At 40.3% G+C, this 18,404-nt stretch overlaps 1 protein-coding gene across 7 annotated transcripts in view; it reads right to left on the reverse strand.

The window, feature by feature from the left end:
• The window catches only part of dock3 (dedicator of cytokinesis 3), a 968,429-nt gene that overhangs the window by 239,829 nt on the left and 710,196 nt on the right, over positions 1-18,404 (reverse strand). For all 7 annotated transcript variants that reach the window (XM_073072555.1, XM_073072554.1, XM_073072550.1 and 4 more), the window contains 3 exons: positions 14,182-14,344; positions 8,923-9,029; positions 6,185-6,356 (listed from right to left, as the gene is read on the reverse strand). In XM_073072555.1, the coding sequence (XP_072928656.1) occupies positions 6,185-6,356; positions 8,923-9,029; positions 14,182-14,344 (442 nt within the window). The remainder of the gene's footprint in view (positions 1-6,184; positions 6,357-8,922; positions 9,030-14,181; positions 14,345-18,404) is intronic.

Genomic DNA, 18,404 nt, shown 5'->3' on the forward strand with positions numbered 1-18,404 from the left:
TATGCTGATAACATTAAACCCAATTCTGATTATTATCTACATAAATATCAAAACTTCTCTTAAATGTTGAAATCAAACCCACAGCTGCCACTTCCACTGGCAGCTCATTCCACACTTCCACCACCCTCTGAGTGAAGAAGTTCCCTGTTACTTTCCCCTAAAAATATTTCACCTTTCACCCTTAACCTATGACCTCTAGTTCTAGTCTCAGCCAACCTCAGTGGAGAAAACAGACTTGCATTTACCTTTCAAAATTTCGTATCCCTCTATCACATCTCTCCTCATTCTCCTATGCTCCAAGGAATAAAGTCCTAACCTATTCAGCCTTTCCCTGTAAATGATGCAGACAGAGGTTTTTGTAGATCCAGGTGGCTTCTTCCAGTTCCTCTACAAAACAGCTTATTCTTCTTTTCCTATATCTATCTTTTCTTTTCAAGGTGACTGGGGTCCTTTCAGAGTCCATGATCTACAACTGCAGCTCAAACTACATTTCTCTATGAGCAGTGGGTTCTCATTCTCATACTTGCTGTGTGGCCTGGCATTTCAATATCTCCAGATATGGCCTGGAAGATGTGTGCATGTTGCCAACTGAAACGTCATGGGAGATTGAAACATCAAGACAGTAGTTGTAAGACGGCCCCTGTACTTGAGTGATCCTCTCTCGCTCTGTTTTGATTGTGAGTGAGAACCTGTCAGCCCTTGAGGTGAAGGACTTAGAGAAGCGACATGACAAATTGTAATATCGAAACAGCAAGCTGCTGGTCACACGCTCTCAATTGTTGCAGGAGCGACCCCTCTCCCTCACTAGAGAGAAAGCCTATTTGAGATACTGAAGGGTTGGGATGGACTCTGGTTATGTTTAATTGTAGATCAAGGTCTCTTTGCTATTGTTTGTATGGTGGGGGGATGGGGAGGTATTTTTGCTGCTTCAAGTGAGTGAGGCAGGAGGATTGATGCTTTTGCTGCTGCTTATGTATGAAGGAGGAGTGGGTGCTTTGGGGTTCTGGCATTTGACATTCATTCTTTGTTTTTCTCTTGTTTTGTGGATATCTGTAAAGAGTAAGAATTTCAGGATGAATACATTCTCTGATATTAAATTGAACTGTTGAACTCAGATTCTCATCACAACATTCTTGTAAATTTTCTCTGTACTTTTTCAATCTTATTGATATCTTTCCTGTAGTTAGGTGCCCAAAACTATAAACAACACTCAAAAATATAGCCTCAACAATGTCTTATACATTTACAACATAACCCAACTCCTGTGCTCAATACTCTGATTTATGAAGGCTAATGTGCCAAAAACTCTCTTTACGACCCTATCTATTTGCAACACAACTTTCAAGGAATTATGAATCTGTATTCCCAGATTCCCCTGTTCCTCAATGCTCCATCGTTCACTGTGTAAATCTAACCTAGTTTGTCCTCTCAAAATGCACCACCTACATTAAATTCTATCTGACATTTTTCCAGCCGGTCCAGAGCACACTGCAAGCTTTGATAACCTACCTCGCTATCCACTACACCCCCAATTTTGGTGTCATCTGCAAATTTGCTGATCCAGTTTACCATATTATTATCCAGATCAATGATATAAACGACAAACCCAGCACCGATTCCTACAGCACTCCACTCGTCAAAGGCCTTTAGTTAGCGAGACAACCATCTACTACCCTTCCTTTCCTTCCCATCCCTTCCCACCGATCTCCCTCCTGGCACTTATCCTTGTAAGCAGAACAAGTGTTACACCTGCCCTTACACTTCCTCCCTCACCACCATTCAGGGCCCCAGACAGTCCTTCCAGGTGAGGCGACACTTCACCTGTGAGTCGGCTGGTGTGGTATACTGTGTCCGGTGCTCCCTGTGTGGCCTTTTATATATTGGTGAGACCCGACGCAGACTGGGAGACCGTTTCGCTGAACACCTACGCTCGGTCTGCCAGAGAAAGCAGGATCTCCCAGTGGCCACAAATTTTAATTCCACGTCCCATTCCCATTCTGATATGTCTATCAATGGCCTCCTCTACTGTCAAGATGAAGCCACACTCAGGTTGGAGGAACAACACCTTATATACCGGCTGGGTAGCCTCCAACCTGATGGCATGAACACTGACTTCTCTAACTTCCGTTAATGCCCCTCCTCCCCTTCTTACCCCATCCCTGACATATTTAGTTGTTTGGTTTTTTTCTCTCTCTCTGCCCACTCTGCCTGTTCTCCATCTCCCTCTGGTGCTCCCCTCCCCCTTTCTTTCCCCCGAGGCCTCCCGTCCCATGATCCTTTCCCTTCTCCAGCTCTGTATCACTTTCGCAAATCACCTTTCCAGCTCTCAGCTTCACCCCACCCCCTCCGGTCTTCTATCATTTCACATTTCCCCCTGACCCCACTACTTTCAAATCTCTTAGTATCCTTCCCTTCAGTTAGTCCTGACGAAGGGTCTCAGCCCGAAACGTCGACAGTACTTCTCCTTATAGATGCTGCCTGGCCTGCTGTGTTCCACCAGCATTTTGTGTGTGTTGTTTGAATTTCCAGCATCTGCAGATTTCCTCGTGTTTGCTCTACTACCATTCTCTGGCTTCTCCCTGAAAGCTAATGTCTAATTTTTACTACTTCATCTTGAATGCTGAGTGACTGAACCTTCTTGATCAACTCCCATGTGGGACCTTGTCCAATGCTTTCATAAAATCCATATGGACAACATCCAATGCCTTGCTTTTATCAACTTTCCAGGTAACTTCCTTGAAAAAGAAACTTTCATCTTTTATGAAATGAACCTAACAAAAAAGCAAAAATACATTGTCTGGCAAAGTTGACTCATCCAACTGCAGTGCAAAGTCTGTTGTCCAAGTATGTTGCACAACATGTCTTCCACATTCTCAGAGATTTTATCTATTCATCTTTTTATAGAATTGTTGCTGAGTGGATCATTTTAGATTATTTGGTCTGGTGACTTAATACCATACTCAGAACCTTCTTTAGTGCTGGCAGAATCAGTTCTTCTCCAATTGTATGGGGCTTTCCAAATTTAGCAATGAGCAATGAAATGCTGTACGAAGCACACAAATCACAACTGCTTCATTGTGATGTGCTGGCAAACATGTGTTTTCCATTTCTGAAAGTTTTCACAAAGTGACTGAAAATAAGCCATTTTCTTGGTTGTTTTATCAGAGTGTATTCTTAAGTTTATGCTCAAGGATTCTGGGCCATTTGTCACATTTGAAAAAAACATTTTCACACAAGAGACACATTGGCTGCTGTTGGTTGCTTGGTACTGGTATAAATCCATATTTCAGATACTCCACACTACACAATAAGTTACAGAACCTGGGCCTCTGTGCATCCCTCTGCAATTAGTTCCTCGACTTCCTAACCAGAAGACCATAATCTGTATGGATTGGTGATAATATCTCCTCCTCACTAACGATCAACAGTGGTGCACCTCAAGGGTGTGTGCTTAGCCCACTGCTCTACTCTCTCAATAACCACAACTGTGTGGCTAGGCATAGCTCAAATACCATCTATAAATTTGCTGATCATACAACCATTGTCGGTAGAATCTCAGATGGAGACGAGAGGGCGTACAGGAGTGAGATATATCAACTAGTGGAGTGGTGCCACAGCAACAACCTTGCACTCAATGTCAGTAAGATGAAGAGCAGGTTGTGGACTTCAGGAAGGGTAAGATGAAGAAACACAAACCAATTCTCAAAATGCTCAGAAGTGGAGAGAGTGAGCAGCTTTAAGTTCCTGGGTGTCAAGATCTCTGAGGACCTAACCTTGAACCAACATATCGATGCAGCTATAAAGAAGGCAAGACAGTGACTATACTTCATTAGGAGTTTGAAGAGATTTGGTATGTCAACAAATACACTCAAAAACTTTTATAGTTGTGCCGTGGAAAGCATTCTGACAGGCTACATCACTGTCTGGAATTGGGGGGACTACTGCACAAGACTAAAAGGAGCTGCAGAGGGTCATAAATTTAGTCGACTTCATCTTGGGTACTAGCATACCAAGTATCCAGGACATCTTCAAGGAACAGTGTCTCTGAAAGGCAGCATCCATTAAGGACCACCAGCACCCAGGGCATGACCTTTCCTCATTGTTACCATCAGGTAGGAAGTACAGAAGCCTGAAGGCATATACTCAGCGATTCAGGAACAGCTTCTTCCCATCTGTCATCCAATTCCTAAACGGACATTGAACCCATGAACACTACCTCACTTTTTAAATATATATTATTTCTGTTTTTGCATGATTTTTAATCTATTCAATTCAAGTATACTGCAATTGATTTATCTATTTATTTATTTCTTCTTGTATATTATGTACTGCATTGAACTGCAGCTGCTAAGTTAACAAATTTCATGACACATGCCGCTGATAATAAACCTGATTCTGGTTCTATATTGTCTACACTTCCTTTTTCATTTGGTCTCTTTCTGTCAGTTTCGCTATGGACTAACAACCACTGTCAATTATCTTCTGGTTAAGTCCAACCTCAAGCGTTACGATCAAAAAAGGCGATAATTATGATGGCATTATAGTGGAGGCAAACCCTGACTCTCTGCCTGAAGGCATATAAAGTGGGACTGCAATATCTCGGTTGGCTGTGGGCTAGAGAAATGTGGTCAAAACTATTTGAAAGGGCAGATATCTAAACTTTACCCCATTGAATGTCATACCCTAATTCACAGGAATTGCATCACTGTGTGATTAGAGTACAGGAATTGTACTAGCTAACACAGAACCACAGTAGTGAAAAGCACTAACACATCCAGATTTCTCATGATATGCCAGATATAGAAGTGTCATGTTGTTCTTTAACAATTATAACACTCTTTGAGCAAAGTCTAAGAGAATGGTGCTTACATGATCATTGTAATCAATTATGAGTTATTGAAAATCAAATGGTTACAATAAGTACATCTTTTCTTAAATTAAGCCTATAATCCTTCAGCTAATAGGCCCCCCCACTGCCCCATTGTGGTGAACTACATATACCTGTCTGGACACGCCCCCCCCCCCGCTGACTGCTCCTGTGGCTCCTCCCACGGACCCCGGTATAAAGGCGATTGGAGACACCGCCCCGGCTCTCAGTCTCCAGGATGTAGCATGGTGGTCAATTGCTGCTTGTTCTTTCTTCCAGCCAATAAAAGCCTATATCTCACCTCACGTCTCCAAGAGTTATTGATGGTGCATCACCCATTTATCTTTATTGCCCCTTAGAAATTCCTACCCTTTCCATTGTAGAGAGTTTCTAGGTGAGTGAACTATAACCTTCTTTACAATAATAAATTCTTAACTTAATTGTATTAGCATTCAGCATAACATTAATTTGCAAAGACAGACTCACACTCTCTGAAATTGGGTTGTAATATTGGTGTACAGACAGGGAAATGGAAGAGTTAGAGTTCAGGCTGGAGTCTAAGCCATGCTTGAAAGCCAGCAATGTTGACGGGTGATGAAGGACATCCACAGTCCAGGCCTCTGTTCTGTGCTTGAAAGCATGTGATGTGGACGAAGGACCCAGCTGACCCAGGTTGTGGGTCCCAGGATAGCATATACCTGTGAGCAGGGGCAGGAGGAGGCACAAGGAGCTAGTGAGTCAGTGAGCCCGGAATTCGAGGGTTCCATAATTGGCTAGTCCAGGGGCCGACACTGAATATCGAAGCCCAAAAGTCAATCAGAAGTCGGAACCCGATTGCTGAAACTTGGAGCCTGGAGGCCTAGAGACCTGTGCTAAGGTCGAAAGTCTGTGCATGTGTGCGGGTGGGAGGTAAGGGGCTTGTTTTTGCTGTTGTTGTTTGGTGCTTGTTGTGCTCTGAGCATTGTGAATATACTATGACGGTGGCAGAATATGTGGGAACACTTGCGGGCTGCTCCTAGTACATCCTTAGGTTGTGTTGGTTGTCAACACAAACAATTCATTTCACTCTATGTTCCATGTATATGTGATAAATAAATGAATCTGAATCTTATTATTATTTTGCTCTGGTACTTCAAAAAAGATGTAACCAACCAATGCAACTACCACTAAGCTAGGAGAAAGAAGTCTGAGATAAACATGTTATCCCTTCATATGTTAAGAGTTCAATGGGCATTGATATTTTGGCTCTGAAACTTGCTTGAGTAAAAAGGTACACAGCACAGGAACTGGAAGGCAGAAAAAGTATTTCAACGTTACCATTCTGTGTCAGTTTAGTAGATGAGAGTAGGGTTGAGATCCAGAAGAATTCCTTGGTACTTCGTTGGAATATAAGACTGGATGGGATGTTGGGGCAGCCATTAAAGTCTTCTTTACAACAGGGGAGACCCAGGTACAGTCCATGGTTACTGAATGTACTGTTTTCATCACACTGTAAATTACATTTCCAGATTAATTAATCAATCCCATTTACTATTTGCCTGTTACATGCAACAAAAGTCACAAATTAATTAGTTTGAAAATGAAGTGCAGCATATTGATTAGCTGGATGCTTTCTTTTGCCTTTGCACCTAAATGGGTGTAACCTGGCTTTCCCTCTCAAATCAAAGTTCAATTGCAAGACAGTCAGAAGTGAAGAAAAGTTGGCCATTACCTCAAGGAGGCTCAAGAACAATGATGAGGAAGTCAACTTCAGTGGTGCAAACATACTGTATCCTCCGATCTTAAAATAAGTGGCTGGTGAGATAGTTGACATGTTGCTGTTAATTTTTCAAAATTTCCTATATTCTTGGAAGGATCCAATACATTGAAAAGTAGCAAACTGCAATTCTTTTATTCAAGAAATAGAGGGAGACATCAAACTATAGGTCAGATGGATTAATGCCTGGCAGACAGAAAGTGTTAAGTGCCATCCTGAAATAATTTAAAGCAGGGCTCTTGGGTAAAAAAATTGAAGGTAACCAAAGTCACAACAAGGTTTTGTAAAAGGGCAAGTATGTTTAACTAGAATTCTATGAAGAAACAGGTGCTGCAGCATAACAAGTGGATTTCCTACACTCAGATCAGAAAATATTTGATAGAGCACCTATCAAAATCTATTGCAGGAAATAAAATGTTATGGTACAAAAGGTAACATTCTCGCATGGACAAAAGATTGACCAGTGAAAAGGAAACTGGGGCATATGTGATCCAGGAAGAATATCAAGACGACAAACCAAAGGGGAAAGTAAGTAGGAAGAAGTTTTTCATATGAATGTTACTAAAGACTTGTAATTTTGTTTACAAAAAGGCTGAGAATACGAGATTTATTGCAGTTTTCAAGTCTTAGTCTGACAGGTTTGTATTGCTGTAAATATTTAGGAAAAGGGGAAAAAGCAGGTAAATGAAATTGTGAATGGGTTAACAGATTTGAAGAGCTCATATTGTTATATTTTGGTGCATTTTCTCCACTAGATTCTAGTTCCTAAAAGTTTTGCCTAATTGGGCATTTATAATTTTATAATTTTCATTCTCTGACTTATCTCATTTGAGGAACTGTCAGTACTTTTCCTTGGAGGGAAAAACTTCAAATTATTATTTGTGATTGTTATGGGATATGAGAAATGAGCTAACTGGGTGAAAATGTGACAAGCATTTCCAACAAGCGACTAAGTGTGTTACATTTTAGTGTGACAGTTGTATCACCTCTTTCATGTTGAGATATAATCTCCAACTGTAACTCTGTGCTATAAATTGCATTACAGTTCTACATTCAATGAGTTTTATATACCATGAGTTGGAGTATCAGCCAACTGGTGTTCAGGCATAATCTGCCACTTACGAATGTAGCACTTACATTTTGTCTCTCAAGTGCAAAATTCTGCTTCTATATAATGATGTTACCCTTATGAAGAGTTGTTAACATCTGGAATGCACTACCTAAACAGTGTGGAAACATTTAATCATAACTTCCAAAAGGAAAATAAATAGTTATTTCAGTTTTGTCACAGGTATGAAGAGCTTAATGTCAACTCCCTGTGATATGACATACAATATTGCTGTCCTTAATGGCGGTAATGAAAAATAAGCAATCTTGAATTGCCTCCCAGACTGCTTAAATCCGGAATATGCAAGTTTAAGGCTAATATGAAAATTTCCCTTCAATTCTGTATTTAAATTCATAAAGTGAATTATTTTGCATCAATTACAGTAAATACACAAGGGCATTCAAAATTGCTTCTTGCTAACCATTGAGTAGGAATAAAATCTGATCATGTAAATTAATGTCAACAGTGACTGCAATATACAGGCAACCACGATAACATCTCCTGAGTTCTGAGGGCTGGTATAAGATGCCAAAATCTATTTAACATGATAGATAATGAATTTTGAATTAAAAAGACTTTTACTGGGAGGTGTGGGGAAAGTCCAGTAATTGTACTATGCAGTCCCATAAAAAATAACAGAAATTAGGATAGAATTCGCAGGTGACACTTTCTTAATTGACAGTCAGGTGTATCTGATTTCGATGTGATCAATAGTGTGGGTAGGAAGGCTGGAACAGGAGTGTTACACTGACACAAAAGAGGATGCTTGAGTTTATAAGAGGATTCCATGCACAGGATTGAGTGGGAAAATCTTTATGATTATTGAGGCTTTTCAAAGTCATTGGTAGGCCACGCTCAGATTCAAGATTATACCCAGGGAAGAATTTTGAGGGTCCAGAAAGAAATCACAAAGTGAATCAACTGATTTATGAAGAGTTTCAATGTCTTTGTTATCCAGCACATTGCTGGAAGGTGTTTACAGTTATAGCTATCTTCTAAATATGAGAAGTGACTACCACTTAATAACACATTTCTGGGAGTAAATGTCAGCTTCAGGTTCTAGACACTACCTCATGGAAGGACCATTGAAAGGGAGTTGACTCTGAGTGGCTCTTACCAGGATACAGCATTTAAGATACAACACACACACATGATTATTGCTTGGAGATGAACAAATGAGCTGTCACTTACCTTGTAGACATACAGCTCATGAAAGTCATCTGAAAGTGTTGTACCATCATCTCGCATTAATGGCGTAAATGCAAAACCAAAAAGCTTCTTTTCTCCTTTGTCTTTTGCTAAACAAACATTGCACAATGAAATTAGAACTGCAGGCAAGAACAAAAAGGGCAAAAGCTTTTGTGAGCCACACATATTTACCCCACTCAGCAACTTTCTCCTGAAGGGCAAAAATTAATTCTTTGATGACTCGGGAATGTGATGCCACATTATTAATGTGTAGTCATGTGTATTGTACTGCCAGTGAGAGTGGTTGAAGTTGGGTCACATGCGTGCAGATGCACACTTGGGCTGAGAAGATGATGGACCAAGTACTGAAAAATGGGATTAATATCAAAGGATGCCCATTGCTTAGCATGGACAATGGTCTGAACGCCCTTTCTCCATGCTGTATAATCTATGATTTCCAAGACTTGCTGTGGAGAGACCTGTTGGCGAATATGCAACAAGAACCTTTCTTAATACAGTCCAGAAGCCCTAATCTTAAATAAAACAGAAAATACTTAGCAGGCCAGGTGTCGTCTACCCAAGGAGATGAAACTGATATTTCACGTTGATAACTTTTCACTCCAACAATGCAGGTAACCTTACTTACAGCTATCTGGAGGCAAAAGCTATCTAAATCAGTGCTAAAAGCTGTGATGTTTGGTTTGAGTTTTGACAATTCCCTTTAGTTTTCCTTTTAAACTGCATTACGTTGTGATGAAGTGATATTCATATCCCACTTAATGATATTTGATTTATAAAAGCAGCAATAATTCAAATGCTAATCATGTATCAACAAATACAGAAAATGAAACCACTATAGTATGCACAAAAGATTAATCAGAAACCAAAGTTTATACAGATTACTCCCCCTGGATAGCTGGTTAATGTTACACTGTCAGTAGACAGAGCCACTGTAGAATGAGATCTTTCATCACTGTTTGTTAAACTCGCAAACAAGTTAATTGCCTGTGTCCATATGGATGTGTATAATTTGTGTTGAGCATACAATTCATGCCATGGCCCATCCTGGGAAGTTCCACTGCATGAAAATGAAAATGACGTCCTCTCTCAAGATGCCAGTATCTCTCCACCCACGAGTTCTCAGAAGCTATCTTATCTGTGCTCTGAAGCCAGCAGTGCCTACACTTATAACAACACAGGAGGTAATTTATTCAAATTTATAGATTTATTCAGATTTATGTATCACTTGTGCATCAAAATATACAGTGAAATGTGTCATGTGCATTAACAAGAATGTGCTGGGGGCAAACGTTGCCACACATTCCACTGCCAACATTGCATGCCCACAATGTACTGCAGAACAAACCAAGCAGTAACAACAAAATAAAACAAGACAGCAACAGCAAAACAAACCCTTCCCCGCTCACATTGCCAACCAACCTCCAGTCTCTGGCTTGAACTTGTAACCGCTGCCCTCTGGTCTCGTTGACTTCAGTCTTCGACTTCTGGCTTCTAAATCTGCACTTGTCGATCTCTTCAGCCTTGCCCCCCAGTCCTCTGAGTATCATGGGTTTGATCTTTGGGCCTCGACTTCAAGACTTGCACAGACCTGGGGTGTCACCGGCTCTCCCACCCGTACATACCTTTGAACCGGGACTCGCTGACCTGGTGAGTGCTGGTCTCCTATTGCCTACCAACCTGTCCTCTAGGATTGTTGTTCTTTGACTGAAGCGCTCAGACCTGGATACTGACATTAGCTCCTGTCCCTTCATTTACTGCCCAAAGTTCTAACTCTCCCTCATCCTTGACCTCAAACACCCCAAGCTGTCCCCAAAACCATCCCAACAAACCCGAGTCTTATCCCATAGGTTTCTATGTTGGCTTGCAGAAAAGTGATCCCACAGTCTCATTCCCCTCTCTTTGTATCTCAGTGCCCCTGAAACTTATTTTGACATGTGCCTATCGACTTCGATTTTTTAAAGAGTAATTTGTAATAGCCAATGAACCTACTAGAAAATCTTTGGGATCTGGTTGGTAATCACAGCACCCAGAGAGAATGTGCAAACTCTGAATAATTTTATATGCCTCAATAATTTTCCCTCAACACACAAAGTCACGATTAAGTTTGGGTCCTTGGAATTGTAGGTAACAGCACCAACATCTGCATCAGTGTTACAGCTGCCAATTGTCAATTGTACAGGGGAAGCCACTCATTAGCTTGACTACAGCCTCAGTACATGTAATATGTCAAAGCAGCAATTGTAACAAAACAATTCAGAAAGCTAACCTGAAGATGAAACACCAGATAATTTTGAATACAATTGTATAAGCATAGCGGTTAGTGTAACACTATTATAGCGACTCAGGTTCAATTCCTTCCGCTGTCAGTGAGGAGTTTGTACATTCACCCTGTGACCATGTGGGTTCCTCTAAGTGCTCTGGTTTCCTCCCACATTCCAAAGGCATGTAGGTTAGAAGGTTAATTGGTCACAATAGTGTAATTGGGTGGTGCAAGCTTGTTGGGTTAAAAGGATTTGTTACTGTGCTCTAGCTCCAAAAATAAATAATAAAAATGTGTTATTGGCAAGTTACCTGTTTTTATTTCTACATTATTGTTCACTTAAAAGTTATTTTAATCACTCCAGCATCAAGACTTCAATGAAAGCAGTAAATGGAGAGGTCAGGTGGACTCTAAATTACATGCTGCTACTGATTTTGTGTTTCTATTAACCTTCATTTAATTAACCAGATACATTTTTTAAGAGGAATTAAGAGGAATAGACAGAGTGGACAGCCAGTGCCTCTTCACCAGGGCACCACTGCTCAGTACAAGAGGACATGGCTTTAAGGTAAGGGGAGGGAAGTTCAAGAGAGATATTAGAGAAAGGTTTTTTACTCAGAGAGTGGTTGGTGCGTGGAATGCTCTGCCTGAGTCAGTGGTGGAGGCAGATACACTAGTGAAGTTTAAGAGACTAATAGACAGGTAAATGGAGGAATTTAAGGTGGGGGTTATATGGGAGGCAGGGTTTGAGGGTCAGCACAACATTGTGGGCCGAAGGGCCTGTAATGTGCTGTACTATTCTATGTTCTATTTTTGAGGTAACTATTTCAATGTGTGGAAATCCCAGAGGGAATTAGGTACTCCCCATAACGAAACGGAATTGTTTCAGAAATGAGTGCCACATGAAGCACAAAAATATCTGTATTTGGGGTCTTTACCATTACCAGTGAATGAAGGCTGGTGATCCCCACTCCTGCCCTAGGTTGGTAGGTCACAAGATCAGCAGACTGTGAGCAGCAGGCATGATGACTGATGACACCCCCCACCCCGAAAGATCAGTGAGTCCCAGGGTTGGATGTCCATGCACGTTCCAAGTTCACAGCTTGGAGTTCGCAGTCCTGTGATTGATAAGTGCCGAGGTTGGTACCAAAGGTCAAAGACCACAGTCAGTGAGTCTGGAAGTTGAGTCCTGATGTTTGAAACCCCTGGGTTGATGTGTCCAGAAGTCAGAGTCTCAATGTCTGCAAAACTACTTGGGGATGTTGCAGACCCAACGTTAGAATGCACTGGGGTCTTGGAGGCAGTCTGTCCTGATGTTGGAGGTGTCTGTGTAAGTAAAGAGGCTTGTTTTGCTGCTTTTGCTTTGTTCTGTTGCTATTGTTATTGCTTGTGTTATTCTGCCAAACATTGTGGGCATACTATGTTGGCACTGTGTTAACCCTTGCAGGCTGCCCCCAGCACACCCTTGAGTTTGTTGGTTGTTAACACATATGACACATTTCACTGCATGTTTCAATGCAAATGTGCTAAATATATCTGAATCAATTACTGAAATGTGATTTTCTGTGTATACTTCATTATTTCCAATTCAAATTAGTGGAAGATTCTCGTACCACTCAGAGGAGGCATGATTCATGAAGCTTTTCTGAGGAAATTCATACATATTATATGCAGATGAAGAAAGAAAACTTAAGTATTTCAGAGAGGTTACTTGGCAATACTTCACTGTCATCTGCTATGATTGTTTGTCCTCTCCCTTGTGGACAAAGGCCCAGCCCAGAAAATGGTGGAACATACAGGAGACAGCAGACAATGAGAAAACATCCACTTCTCTCTGGAATGTCTATTTCTATTTGTAAATAACCAAATGGTGCTGTGGAAACATTCACGATGCTTGACCATTCCAATGCACTCTTGGTTAGTTTTCTCATTCTACCTTTTATGTAGTTGATGTCATCTAAATCTCTTTTGCCTGGGTTTTAATTCACACAAAGCCCACTCATTAACCTTGTGCTCATTGTTTTATAATGGCTCCAGATAAGAGCAGCTTCATTTAAAAGATTTTCATCCTTGTTTCTCAAAGCCATTATTGGTCTCAATCCTCCGTGACAGTGTAATTTTTCTAAAGTCTATGATACCAGCACTCCTGTATATCAGTTCATTTAATCAATCACATCAATTAGACCCATCATTAGCAGTAAAATCTTCAGCCAAGGCCCTATAATTCTTCCCTTAACCCTTATCCTTTTCTCCCTGACATCTGGACCATGTTTGAGGATTAACACAGAAAGGAGAAGTGCATAATAGCAATTAAAGGCACAGTTTTCCCATTAACAGTCAATCTGATAAACACTTCAGTGTAAATTGGGGTTACAGCATTGCTGTTTATTCAATACACTCAATATACAATCATCACCCCACAATCCCATATGGCCTCTTGGGCATCATTGCAATGATACCACCTCAGCTTTGTACATAATTCCACTACAGACAATAAACATTATGCTCATTTGTCTTTTGCTACACAAGAAAATACTCATAATTAGAAAGTATAGATTGAAATATTGTTTCAATTTATTTTCTCTCTTTAATTCCCACATGGTTTCCCACATTGCAACTGCTGAACAAGGAGGGCTTCCTTTAAGACTACTTCAAAAGCATCCAATACAAGATGAAGAATGGCCCTGAAATCCCCTTTTCTTTGCCTGTGGAATGGTTCACGAGTCTGGATGGTCCTTTCCCTAGCAATTAAACTAGGTTGGGAAACTATTATAGAAGAGTTAGCCTACGAAACATTGAGCTATCATGCATTACATTGCCCATTAAGACTTCTGAAAATTCTGAAGATGGAGTTTGCGTTCTGAAGGAAAAATGTACAATTAATCATTCCATACAAATGCCTGTTGATTCTGCAGATTTGAATGAAAACATTAGTGATCTTTTCAGTTATTTTTACTTAAAACAATGACTGATGTACTTACTTGAGCAGTGTCTGAACTCAAACCGAAGGTGTGAACCCCTGAATTTATCGACTGGAATGGGCAGTTTGATGATCTCACCCCATCGTGGACTGTTGTTGTGATACATCACAAAGGAGCAATGCTCAGTTATAGGGGGCTCTCCAGAGCCAAGACTAATACAGTCCTATCAATTAAAAAATGTAATTATTTGCAACACTCCACAGTAACATGAATAATATTTTACAGTTGGTACAGTTGCATTTCCAAGAAAGTCCACTTTACATTTTCAGTCCTCGCAAGTGCAGCACAGTCAATTGGTTTTAATTTTTGTTTCTTAGATTATTATGCAAATTATTTACATTTGAGAATATTCCTTTGCCTTTTACTCCGTAGCAATCTACACAACCTGCTTGAAGCCTAGTCTCAGAGGAGCATCTAAATCTGCTGTTGCCTGATCTATCCAAATACCAACTAGTAACAGATTGTGTGCAGTAGGACAAAAAGTACACGGAACTGCCTCAACATACACAACAAGACTTGCATCTCAGCACTCCGGATCTATTTATCTTCGAGTGTCAGAACACAAGGGACAGTGTGCTAAAGCACTCTCAATCTCAGAAATTCTTCAAAGTTTGTGTGTCTGGGCCCCAAAACAATGGCTCACTGCCCCTTTAAAGTTTGAGCGATTGGACTTTCCAATTCAGTTCCTGGAAGGACTATATCTATTTGTTGTGTTTCAAAGTTTCAATGATATTGTTATGAAACTAACATTTTAGCTACCTTCAGTACTTTAACTGTTGAAAGTAATTTTGTTAAGCAACACATACAAAATACTGGAGATTTTCTTGTCAGTTTTGTTAATCTGTTTGGATGGAGTTCTCACATTTTCCCTGTCACCACTTGGGGTTTCTCTGGGTGCTCCGGTATCCTCCCAATTCTCAAAGACAGGCAGATTGTTAGATAAATTGTCCCTTCTGTGTAAGTGAACGGTGGAACATGAGGGACGTTAACGTGAATGTAGTGAGAATAAAAACTAGAAATAATGTAGTACAAGTGTAAATGGGGGTTGAAGTTTAACCTGGACTTAGTAGGCTGAAGAACCTGTTTCCATGCCCGATGATACTATGACCACTTAGTAGACGATAATTCCATTTCAATGACATCCTGAAAGAGACTGGAAAATCTGCCCTGGAGTTGAAGGACTGCCCAAGTGTGTGTCTAGGTGGAAATGGGCTTGTTTTGATGTTGTTTTGTTGATAGACATGGACCACCAAGTTAGCAAAGGCTGAATGAGAAACAGTGCTGAGGGACAAATCCAATCTTCCCCAAGGCCAAACCCACAGCTCGCCACTTTGTCATCGACTTCAAGCATTACCCATAGTTTAAGAACTGCTGCTTTAACCAGTTTTATCCAGTGCATACAACTATCACTAACTGTAGATTTAAAATACAAATGCAAAATAAAATGCATTTCAATATTGAAGCTGATTTCCTTATCAGTGAGGAATGTGTGCATGTTCAGTCAGTCTGAAACTCTACACTGCAGCCATGTATAGGTATCAATAAAATGAAAAAATCTTAAAGACTGATCTAATGCAGAAATGTTGAGTCCTTATGAAAACCCATGTGATCTTACAGTTAAATGTCCATGCTGTAATCTTCTCAAGAGACTTACAATTTTTAGAACCAAACTCAAATTTGTAAAGAATTAATAACATATTTTTGTTGTGCTTTTCTGTTGACTTATATTAATATATCTACAATGCTGATTATATAATCGGACAACTTGCTTGAGGGATTAATATTGATCAGTTTAATTGTATGCTAATTTTGACTCTCAAGCTGCCAAAGTGATTATAAACTGCTGCAATAATCTGTGAGAAATTAAATTAATAAAGTAAAAAGCATTAAGTTCAATTCAGCTGAAGCAGACAGAGAAAGACCACAGTAAACTTATTTTAATGTTGAAGTGTATTTTCCAGTGACTAGGCAGAAACAATTTAAAATCCCTGCCCCCATTACACTGAGTGGCATTCACCTGAACAGCAGACGATCAGTGACATTTCAATCTCACAAAATGTCAATTGGTGAACTTATTTCAATTGGGAATCATATTAACACCTTTCTGTTTCTCTTCTTGCACTAAATCTTAATCCAATCACATTATTAACATTTTAGATAACTAGTTATCATCAAGGAATACTGAAATAACTGTAATTATCATTTCAGCAGAGGTTAACAATATGGTACTGGCATTTTTGTCTCTAGCTTTGTGTCCAGAGAATTACAAAGTTAAGAACTTGAATCCATCATCACGCACCACCAAGGTTATAAATGACATTTTCTGCAACCATAATTCATTTATACCTCTCTTTAAAGTATTGGACTTAAGTTGCTACAGTTTCCTATTCCAACAATCTCCCCATCTAAATATTAGGACTACACTCATTTGCTTCTATTGTTACCTTCCTGACCAATACCACACGGTCATCATTGGAGTTTCCACACAAATAAATCTATAACCATGTTATTATCTGATGCTATCCCTTGGTGGCATAATTGCTTCACATATTAGGGTACGAGAATGATCAAGGAAATGAAAAGATTAACGTAAGAGTAGCATTGAATGTTTTGGGCCTGTACTCATTGGAGTTTGGAAGAATGAGGGAAATTTCATTGAAACCTACTAAAGGCCAAGATAAAGTGGACATGGAGAGGTTGTCTCCAATAGTGGGAGAGTCTGGGACCAGAGGGCACATCCTCAGAATATAAACCAATCCCTTCAGAACAGAGATGAGGAGGGATTTCTTTAGCCAGAGGGTGGTGAATATGTGGAATTCATTGTTACAGACAGCTGTGCAGGCCAAGTTATTGGGTATATTTAAAGTAGTGGTTGATAAGTTCTTGATTAGTAAGTGTATTGGGAGAATATAGTTGAGAGGAAAAATAAATCAGCTATGATGGAATGGTGGAACATACTCAATAGGTTGAATGACTTCATTCTGCTCTTATAAAAAGATCTTACTAATAAGGAAAACCCCAAGGCATTCTACAAGTGTGTGAAGAACAAGAGGATAAGACGTGAAAGAATAGGACCTATCAAATTTGACAGTGGGAAAGTGTGTATGGAAGCAGAGGAAATAGCAGAGGTACTTAATGAATATTTTACTTCAGTATTCACTATGGACAAGGATCTTAGTGTTTGGAGTGATGACTTGCAGCAGACTGAAAAGCTTGAGCATGTAGATATTAAGAAAGGATGTGCTGGAGCTTTTGGAAAGCATCAAGTTGAATAAGTCGCCAGGACCGGATGAAATGTACCCCAGGCTGCTGTGGGAGGTGAGGGAGGAAATTGCTGAGCCTCTGGCAATGATCTTTGCATCATCAATGGGGACGGGAGAGGTTCCAGAGGATTGGAGAATTGCGGATGTTGTTCCTTTATTCAAGAAAGGGAGTAGAGATAGCCCAGGAAATTATAGGCCAGTGAGTCTTACCTCAGTGGTTGGTAAATTGATAGAGAATATCCTGAGAGGCAGGATTTATGAACATTTGGAGAGGTATAATATGATTAGGAGTAGTCAGCATGCTTTGTAAAGGGCAGGTTGTGCCTTACCAGCCTGATTGAATTTTTTGAGGATGTGACTAAATATATTGATGAAGGAAGAGCAGTAGATGTAGTGTATATGGATTTCAGCAAGGCATTTGATAAGGTACCCCATGCAAGGCTTATTGAGAAAGTAAGGAGGCATGGGATCCAAGGGGATATTACTTTGTGGATCCAGAACTGGCTTGCCCACAGAAGGCAAAGAGTGCTTGTAGACGGGTCATATTCTGCATGGAGGTCGGTAACCAGTGGAGTCCTCAGGGATCTGTTCTGGGACCCTTAATTTTTGTGATTTTTGTAAATGATCTGGATGAGGAACTGGAGGGATGGGCTAGTAAGTTTGCTGATGACACAAAGGTTGGAGGTGTTGTGGATAGAGTGGAGGGCTGTCAGAGGTTACAGCAAGACATTGATAGAATGCAAAACTGGGCTGGTAAGTGGCAGATGAAGTTCAACCCAGATAAGTGTGAAGTGATTCATTTTGGTAGGTTAAATATGATGGCAGAATATAGTATTAATGGTAAGACTCATGGCAGTGTGGAGGATCAGAGGGATCTTGGGGTCTGAGTCCATAGGACGCTCAAAGCAGCTGCGCAGGTTGACTCTGTGGTTAAGAAGGTGTACGGTGCATTGGCCTTCA

Source organism: Hemitrygon akajei, chromosome 19 (assembly GCF_048418815.1).
Source record: "Hemitrygon akajei chromosome 19, sHemAka1.3, whole genome shotgun sequence".
NCBI classification, from domain to species: Eukaryota; Metazoa; Chordata; class Chondrichthyes; order Myliobatiformes; family Dasyatidae; genus Hemitrygon; species Hemitrygon akajei.